Below are 9,283 nucleotides of genomic sequence, written 5' to 3'. Positions count from 1 at the left end.
CGGTGCGAGCGCGCGGCTCCCCCGAGGGACCGGCCCCGGTGGCCCCGCCCCGTCTCCCGGAGACCCGGCCCCCGCCCGTCGCTGGGCCACCAATAAAGCGATGTCGTTGCCGCCGTGTGTCTGCCCCGTGCGCCGTGCGGGCGGCAGGTCCTCCCGGTGGCCGCGCCCCGGAGCCGACCCGACGGTTCTGCCGAGGAGGGAGGGGCGGGAGGACCGAGCTCCGCCAGGGCTGGGGCGGCGGGAGCGCCGTCGGGTCCCAGGTGGGAGCAAGCGGGCCCGCCCGCCCCCGAGCTGCAGCAGCGCCAGCCCCGGGTCGCCCCAGGCTCTCCAGGGCGCCCACCTTCCGCCGCCGGAACCCTCCCTCCCTCTCCTTCCTCAGGACCCCTTCTCCTCTTACCTGGACGGCCTCCCAGACCCCTCCCAGGCTCCGTGCCCCTCTGTCCCAGTCCACCCCATCTCAGGTCCTGAGGGGACTCATTTGTGGACCACGCAGCACTAACCCACCCCTGTCCCTCCTGCCCTGCTCCAAACTTTCCCCGGGCGCTCCGCCACTCCCCGGCCCCCATGCGACCCCTTTTCCCGCAGTACATCTCACTCCTGCCAGGTGAGCCCCCTCCAGGGTCCCAGGCATTGCTGGCCTGTCCTACAGCACCGCCCACAGCCAGGAGGGACCCTCTCCAGACCCTTCCAGACAGCTCCAGGACACTCAGAGCTCCCGCCTGAATTATTCTTTGTTCCCACCACATTGGCCCCTGGGTCTCCCCCCCGCCAGGCTCTCAGGTGTCAATGCTGAGATTCCTTCTGATCCCAGACACCTCCTCGAAATGCCATCTCTCCAGCCACCTCCTCCCCAGGCCCCCGGCTGAGGAGTGACCCTGGACCGAGGAGCATGGAGCGGGTCCTACCCCAGACAGCCGGCCATGATACCTGAAAGTGGGAAAATTGGACTCCGCTGTTTCTGCCTGAAGCTGTTGGACCCCCAGCCTGAAGCTGTCTCACCAGGCCCCGCTCCACCCCAGGGTTCGAAGGTGGCTGTTACTAACCCTGACAACTTTCTGGGTGACCCTGGACAAGCCTGTTGACCTGTGTGCACCTCAGTTTCCCCAGCTGTAAACAGGATAATGCAGAGTCCGGTGATCCAGAGGGACAGTGGGAGGGGCTGGGTGAGCTCGGGAGGGCCGGCTCCATCCCATCCCATCCCATCCCCTCACCCACCTCGATGCCCTCATCACCCCCACCCAGGGCACACCCCAGATGTATCATCTCCCAAATAGTTCCACCCCGAGATCTTGGCCCCCAGGGATCCTCTCTGGGACCACGACCTGAGAGGCAGGGGGATGAGTGAGGGCACAGGGTGTGCCTGGGCCACAGACCTGGGAGCTACAGGAGGGGACCTCCCGGGCTGCTGCAGGAAGCAAGCAAGCAGTGGTGCCACGCAAGCAAGGCAGCTCTGAGTCACAGAATGGGGTGACGCTGTCTGAGCACTCGGTGAGGTCACCCAGGTAGCGTCTAAGCACAGGGCTGACACCTGTGCAGCCGTGGCCAGCCTCTGGATCTCACCAGAGCACGTGCCTGGAGTGCATTTTGCCCCGTTGGCCAGCAGCCCCTCCCAGCTTTCTTTCCTTCCCTTTTGGGCCCAGGATCCTCCCGGCCACCATCCCTCAACCACTTCTGGTACATTTTTAAAAATATATTGATTTCAGAGAGAGAAAGGGAGAGGGAGAAAGAAACATCAATGATGAGAGAGTCATTGATCGGCTGCCTCCTGCACGACCCCCACTGGGGATGGAGCTCACAACCTGGGCATGTGCCCTGACCGGGAACTGAACAGAGAACTCCTGGACCATAGGTCAATGCTCAACTGCTGAGCCATGCTGGCCAGGCTGGGACATTTTTGTTAATTTTAATTTTTTGTTAATCTTCACCCAAGGATATTTTTTTCCATTGATTTTTTTTAGAGAGGGAGACATGGGTGTGAGAGAGACACATGGATTGGTTGCCTCCCACACGCATCCCGAGCAGGGCCAGGGATCAAACCTGCAACTACACTTCTGAGACATTTTTTAACTCCCTGCCCTGTTCTCCCTGTGGCCACCAGTGCCCTATAGATGCCTGAGCCTGGGCCAGACCCACCCAGCCTCCAGCCGGCTGGACCAGCACCACCACAAACTCCCAGCCCTGAACTCCAGGTCTGAACACCTCTCCACAGCTCTCCAGCCAGCATTGCCAGCCATGTCCTGAACCCCCAATGTCAGCCTCACTGCCCTCCGGCAGCCTCCCAGGTCAGAGGAAACTGGGGACACACAACTTGCTGCACCCCCAACCAGCATCCCTCCTCCCCCATCGCTCATCCCCTCCCAACCTCCCTCCATCTGTTATCCCCCTCCCCTCAGAATCAGCTCCTTCCTCCCAGTCTAGACTCAGGTGCTTCCTGGTCAGAATCACAAAAACACTCAGCTGCCCTCTGACCTTTGCTCCAGGAACCCTCCCACTCTTGAGGCACCCTCTCTCCCTCTCTTCTCCCATCCCACCAGCTAGCTGTCCCTTGGTCTCCAGTAGGCGCAGCTCCAGCCTCCCTGGTGTCTGCCTCTTTCCTGAGGACCCCAGAGCCTGGAAGAGGGTTTGAGTCCCAGCTCTGCAGCTTCTAGCCATATGACCCCAGACCCCTGGGCCATTCCTATAAAATGTGGTTCACAGCCCTGGCCCATGTGGCTCTGTTGGCTGGGCGTCGTCCTATGCACTGAAAGGATACCCCAGTCAGTGCAGTGCGTGTAGGAGGCAGCCCGTCAATGTTTCGCTCTCACATGGATGCTTCTGTTTCTCTCTCTCTCCCTCTCTCTCCTCCCCCCTCCTCCCTCCCTCCACTCTCTAAAAATCAATGGAAAAATATCCTCAGGTGAGGATTAACAAAAATAAGTAAATTAAATAAATACAATAAAAAAATAAAAAAAGAATGAATGCATGAATGGTGGAAAAACAAATCGTCAGCCCCCCCCAAAACCAATTTTTAAAAATTAAAAAGATACTGAACTGGATCTGAAGACACAAGAAGATGCGTGTGGTCCCACAGGGCCGGGCCAACCAGGATGACACAGGTGGGCTGTGGGAGGAGCGTCTGACTGTCACCAGCCCTGTTGCCTCACTTGCAAAGTGGGGAGAATCCTCCGCTGGGAGGGTGGTCTTTCCATCCCTTCTCAGTGTGATTTGTAGGGTGATGGGACTTGGGCATTCCTGAGTCATTACCCCTTCACACTCCCAGAGCTCTCAGGGCCCAAAGCCTGGGCTGCTTCCCCTGGGCCTGGTGTCCCCAGCAAGGCTGAGGGTCTCACCCTCCTGATGGATATCCCCTCAAAACATAAGCCAAAGCGAAAGACTTCTGAAGGTGAAGCTTGTAACAAGGTTTTAATAAAATAAAAAGTTCAAGTGCTTCCAATCCCCCAACATATCCCGTTCTGGTGTGGGGGAGGGGAGGGAGCCCCCACACCCCAGTAGCACCAGGGATAGCACCATGAGAAAGATGAGGTCACACCCGGCCTCCCTGAGACCCACAGGGGTGGTGAAGATGCATGGACACCCCCCACCTTGCCCCCCACCTCAGACAGTCGCAGAGCTGAGAGCTAACACACTCCCCTCCAGGGGGCAGTCTTCAGAAACTGCTACCCCCAAGTCAGTTCCCCTTCTCCAGAGGCCTGGGCTTCTGGGGAGATGCCAGGGGTGGCCCCCACCCCTTATGGCTTTACTCCCTGGGCAGGAGAAGGTGGTGGGGAAGGGAACGGCTTCTTCAGTCCTGAGGCTGGGGCTGGGGGACAGAGGGCAGCAATGGCCAGGGCTCCCTGCTGGGGTTGGGGTGGCTCAGGGGTCAGCAGTCACAAAGGGTCAGGGGTCCGATCCCTGGGGGTGTCCAAAGCAACCTCACCCCCAGGTCAGAGCTGTGCTGGGGTCAAGGGTAAGCTCCCTCTTAAGAGGCCCAAGAGCTCCTTATGGAGGTCAGTGAGTCCCGAGAATTCGGGGCTGGGGAAACCAGCAGGGTGCCCCGTCCCGCCCATCACGGCCCGTCACCATTCACATCTAGGTCAATGGAGCCGTGGCTGACCACCAGCCGCAGGCGCTTGGGTGGGGAGAAGGGTACAAAGGCGAGGGCCTGCTTGGGGATAGGAACAGAGCCTGGTGTCCCAGTGGGTGTGGGGCTGGGGGTGGGAGTGGCAGGAGGGGCTGGGACCGCCCGGCTCAGGTCCACACGCAACACGTAAGGCAGCCCATAACGCCGGGCCCAGTGCCAGTCCTGCTGGGGGGTCCAGCGGGTGCGGGGGACAGAGCCCAGGGCGACCAGGGCCTCCGCCTGCAGGCAGCAGTGGGGGCCACAGCCTCCCCACCGGTGCAGGGAGACACGGGCAGCACGGAGAATGGGGGGCATGGGGGCCCGCCGGGGCTGGGGGCGACGGCGCCTCCGGGGTCGTGTCCATAGCTGGGGCTGCGGTAGCCACTGGACCCAGAGGGGAGAGGCATCAGGGCGGGTGCCACAGGGCAGGAGGCGCAGGGGCTGGCAGGTGGCTGTGTAGGTGGGGGAGGGGAGACAAAGAGTGACCCTGTGAGCAGGCCCTCTGGAAAGGGGGATACCTCCTGCTCTGGCCACCTCCTCCACCCCACAGGGACACCCAGGAACAGGACAGGAGGGCAGAGAAGGGATGGAGACTGGAGGGTGGGGGGAGCAGCTAATAGAGACAGGCTGACGGGATGGGGCCCCTGCCCTGTGCTCACCGCAGAACGGGTCCTGGCGCAGAGGAGACTGGTGGGCACAGGCCCAGGGGCTCAGCCGACTGCCCAGGCTCTGCAGCAGCCTCCGCTTGGTTTCCCGGAGCTGGTACTTGTCCAGGGGCTGCGGCGGCAAGGGCTTCTGGGGCCTCAGGCGGAAAGCTCCTTCCCCTTTCCTGGGGGATGTCAGCTTTGAGGCTGTCCTTCTGGGTTCATGAGATCCCCAGGTCCCTCCTGCCCGCCCCCCTGCTCCGGACCCACCTCTCGCAGGTGTAGCATTCACAGTGCTCGTTCTTTTCACCAAAAAAACCTTCCCCGTAGAAGCAGGTAACCTCATCCCCTGGCTCAATATCCCGAAGCACCTTCACGCAGGCTGCGTTCCCATCTGCGGGCACAAACTGGGGGCCCGGCTGCTTAGCACCCTGGCCTCCCTGGCCACCTGGTCCCTGAGGGTCCTCCCCTGGCATGGACAGTGGCAAGGAGTCCCTGGGAGGTGGCCACCCTGCACAGGGCCTGCCCTTTTCACGCAATCTGACCACTTGCTGCCTATGGCTTCCTCCCCTCCTGCGGGAAGATGATCTAACCCCTCCCTGGCAGTGCACAGCAACCGTGCCCTCCCACACACCTGCCCCAGCTTCTGCAGCCAAGTCCCATCCCCCTGACCCTCCTAACCTGCTTCTCCCTTGTTCTCTGCCAGCCTGCACCCTTATAGCCACCCCTCTTCCTGGAGGCCACTCCACAGCCCCATCCAGGCCTGCTGCCCCATGGCCCCCACCTGCCTGCTGCTCCTGCCTCCAAGGTACCTGAGAGGGGCACGACTCCCACCCACCCATCCATCTATCCACCCACACACCCATCCATTTATCCACCAACCAACCCATCCATCTATCCACCCATCATCCATCCATCTACTAGAGACTGACACAAGCTTGAGAGTGGCCCTTGCCACCCACCTGCCTGACCCCAAGCCAAATGGTCAGCGCCTCCCGAGGAGTGCATGGTGTCCTGCATCCTACTCTTCTCTGTCCCAAGACTCTATCTGGACCCAGCCCCTCATCACCTCTTTCTGTTATAAACCAGGTTACACACCAGCCTCTTCGTGGCTGCCCTGCCTCCAGTCCCTTCACTTCCTGCCAAGCCTCCAGCTCACCAGCTGGTGGGACATCTAAACACCTAGCTGTTATTCACTGACCCCATGGGGCAAACCCGAGCTCATGCCGCATCGCAGACTGGAGTCCCCTTGTGGGTCATGCCTCCTACCCGTCTGGGACACCCTAACATATCCCTGTTTTCCTATAACACCTAGGAAAACCCTACTCCTCCTTCAATGCCTGCTCCTGTGCCCCAGGTGGCTGCCACCTGCCTTGGCACAGAGCCTCTCACAGAGCCTTGTCTTGTTTTCTGACCTACCCAGCGCCTGTGCATAGGGCCAGGCCAAGGCCAAACCAGGGCCAGACCAGGGCCACATGTATGTCATCCACCCCGAAATCCATGTAATTACGGAGGCCTGCAACCACAGGCACACTTCCGACAAGCATCAGTGTGCACAGTGCACCCGATCCTCTTAGCCAGCCGGGAGGCACCAGTCTCCCATCTCAGAACTGGGGCCCAGGACAGGCGGAGCCAGGGCACAATCCCAGCTCTAACTCCAGAGCCTGGGACCCCCGTCATGCCTCAGGGCTCCAGGAGACACAGGTGAGGCCCACAGTTGGCAGGGAGCACCCAAGGGGCTGTCTCTCCTCCATCGCCCCTCTCCTGGGCTCCACCACAGAAGCAGCAGGCATCAACCCTGCCTCACTCCCAACCCCACTCCCAGTGCAGGGAGCCCTGCCGCCCAGAGGTCCCCCTCCTCCTCCTCCAGGGCTCTCAGGCCTCATCCCGGGGAGCATGAATCCGCAGGTTCCTGCCACTCAGTCCCCTGTCCCTGTTTTCACGGCTGCACCGGTGCTGCCCTGCGAGGCCCAGGACTCCAGGCCCAGGGTCACCACAGGCCTCCCTCAAAGTGGCCCAGCCCCCACCTCGATTCAGCGAGGGAAGAACACCGCCAGCAGGTGGCAAACCGTGTTCCAATGTGACTCCAGCCAAGACCCCTTCCCCCTTTCCTCCCTCCATCCCTCCCTCCCCACGGTCACATGGGGAGACCGTGGACAGTTTCCGGCTACTCGCAGACCAGAAAACCCTCCCCTCCTCATTTCCCACGCGCCCACTCCTCCCGGGGCCCCCAGGTCTCACCTTGCAGTTGGGTTTGCAGTCTGGAGACAGCGGAGGGAGGGTGCGGACAGGAGGAGAGAACAGACTGTGAACGGAGCCATAGGGTGGGGGCGTCGCCCTCCCTGGCCACGCCCCTCACTAGACCACGCCCCACGCACCGTGGTTGATGAAGGCGGCGGGGCCGAGCCACAGCTGGGCGCTGCGCTTGCGCGTGGAGTACATGATGCTGAAGTCGTTCTCGCCCGCCCGCAGCAGCCCCTCGTCGGCCTCCCGCAGCTCCGCGATGCAGCCCACCAGCAGCTCCAGCTTTTCGTTCTTCTTCCTACCGAGAGGCCGAGGCCGGGCGGCGGCCGTGAGCAGCGCCGGCCTCCCTGACCACCCCCGCGGGGACTGGACTGCGGCCGCCTCCTAACTCTCTACACCTGCGGGGCTGGGCTTCCCATCCAGAGGGCCACGCGGCACGGCCTGCATCCGCTCCCCTCCCCTCGGCTCCTCCAGGGCTCCCTCCTGCCTGGACTCAACGCCCCGACGGCCACCGACGGCCACCGACGGCCCCTCTAGACCAGGCCCTCCAGTTCCTCCTCTCCGTTCCAGCTAAAGCCGGGCTCCCCTGAACACCTACAATTCCTCGGCCGGCTCCTGAAGCTCAGAGCAGCTGTGGTCAGTATCTGCATGCTCGCCCGGCTACCACCTGCCTTCCCGCTATACTGAGCGCCCTTTGGCCCAACCTGCTCACTGTCCTGCCCCGTGGCACCTGGCACCTGCTACGAGGCAGGGCTCGGGTCAGAGTAAAGAAAGGATGGCACAGTCCTGGGCCAAGGTCTGGCCTTGGAACCCTGGGGCCACATGGGGGCATCATTCCCCCCCCCTTGGGCTGTGGTGTTCAGGACCAGGACCTGGTCTCCTGAGCAGGAACAGGACATCTCTCTCCTCCTCCACCCCTCCCCTAATAGGGACAGAGGTCTCACCCAGCCACCTGGAAGAGCCTCCTGTCAGGAGTTCTGCCTTCTTACCAAGCTCGGGTAGACACAATCTTGGCTCCATTCCTCTCCATGGAATAGCGGGTACAGGGCAGGATGGTAAAGCCGCTTTCAGGCAGGAAGGCACGGAGGTAGCGATAGATCTGGGGGAGGTGGGGGGGTGGGCAGGGTGAGGTGGCGGGGCAGGGTCGTCCTCGGCCCTCTCTCTCCTGGGCTCTAGTCCTGTTCTGCCACTGACTCGCTGTGTGGTCTCGGGGAACTCACGTCCCCTCTCGGGGCCTCAGTTTCCTCATCTGTCAAATGAAGAGGTTGGACTCCATCTCAGAGGGCCCGCCAACTCTCCTCTCCTAGGATTCCCTGAGCCCCGTCTCAGATGGTCCCAATAGCTAGAAGGTCAGGGAGCCCCAGGAGGGCTGCGCTGAGGGGCACAGTGCCAAGGGGGCTCTGAGGTGAGGGGAGAGAGCACACGGGTGAGTGGGGAAGGGCGCCCTCACGTGGGTCTTGAGGGCAGCCTCCTGCCGCGGGCCCCGGCTCTGGAAGTAGTGGGTCATCCAGCCTCCCAGCGTCAGGGCCCGGTATGCAGCTTCCAGGTCCCGCTGCCTCAGGAAAGCCTCCAGCGCTGAGCGCAGGTGGTGCTGTCGCCGCAGGGGGGGCACAGGGCTGGGGGAGAGGGCATGCCTGGGTCCCAGGGCCTCGGCCTACTCCCTCCGGGCCTTCCCGGGCCAAGCCCCCGCCCGCACTGGGGCTGTGTGGGAAGGGAAGGAATCCCAGCCCTCAGTCCACCCTCCCCCAGATGGCCTCACCTGACATTCATCTTATGGGTGCGGAAGCCCAGGTAGGGGTCCAGGACCAGGCTGGTGGCCAGGTCGTCGTTCTCGCACAGCTCTCGGGCTGTCACTCTGTCTGGCCCCATGGTGCCCCACAGACCATGCTGCCTCAGGCTGAGAGTGGGGAGGGCCTGCACTTGCTCCAAGCCACTCAGAAGCTGTACAGGACTCTGTCACGGCCTTCCGTGTCGTCATCTACACATCAGGGGGCAAAAAAGCTCTCAGTGCAGCTGAAATGCAACAAGTACTTCTGACAGCGGGGCGGGGAGGGGGCATGGCCCCAAACAAGTGACAGCAGTCCCCTTCGTTAGCGTCTCCTCCTCATGCTCTGGAGCCCAGACACAAAGGCCGCACACGCACACACACGCACACACCACACACAGGCCACACACAGGCATGCACACACGCACACACACACAAGGGGAAGGCTGATAATGACTGAATGCCAGTCCGAGATACCCTAAAGGCTTAGCCCAGCGGGAGCTGGGAGTCATGAGGCTCAGCCACACCTCT

General features: G+C 62.1%; 1 protein-coding gene across 1 annotated transcript; it reads right to left on the bottom strand.

The window, feature by feature from the left end:
* Nucleotides 1-3,374: 3,374 nt before the first annotated feature.
* Nucleotides 3,375-8,928, bottom strand: KMT5C (lysine methyltransferase 5C). Its single transcript, XM_016218368.2, has 8 exons — nucleotides 8,747-8,928; nucleotides 8,438-8,603; nucleotides 7,977-8,086; nucleotides 7,122-7,285; nucleotides 6,985-7,004; nucleotides 5,014-5,150; nucleotides 4,759-4,928; nucleotides 3,375-4,551 (listed from the first exon to the last, which is right to left on the bottom strand). The coding sequence occupies exons 1-8, from the start codon at nucleotides 8,854-8,856 to the stop codon at nucleotides 4,046-4,048; spliced, it is 1,383 nt and encodes a 460-aa protein (XP_016073854.1). The 5' UTR covers nucleotides 8,857-8,928; the 3' UTR covers nucleotides 3,375-4,045.
* Between the last annotated feature and the right edge of the window lie 355 nt (nucleotides 8,929-9,283).

This window comes from Miniopterus natalensis, chromosome 18, assembly GCF_054644295.1.
Source record: "Miniopterus natalensis isolate mMinNat1 chromosome 18, mMinNat1.hap1, whole genome shotgun sequence".
Classification (NCBI taxonomy): Eukaryota; Metazoa; Chordata; class Mammalia; order Chiroptera; family Miniopteridae; genus Miniopterus; species Miniopterus natalensis.
This window is presented reverse-complemented; position numbering and strand designations above follow the sequence as displayed.

Excerpts from the sequence above, each read along its gene's own strand:
- KMT5C (XM_016218368.2), bottom strand. The coding sequence starts at position 8,856 with ATGGGGCCAGACAGAGTGACAGCCCGAGAGCTGTGCGAGAACGACGAC. Across the intron at positions 8,087-8,437 it reads AGGCTGCCCTCAAGACCCAC|ATCTATCGCTACCTCCGTGC; the intron begins GTGAGGGCGCCC and ends CACCTCCCCCAG. Across the intron at positions 4,552-4,758 it reads GCGCCAGGACCCGTTCTGCG|CCACCTGCCAGCCCCTGCGC; the intron begins GTGAGCACAGGG and ends CCACCTACACAG.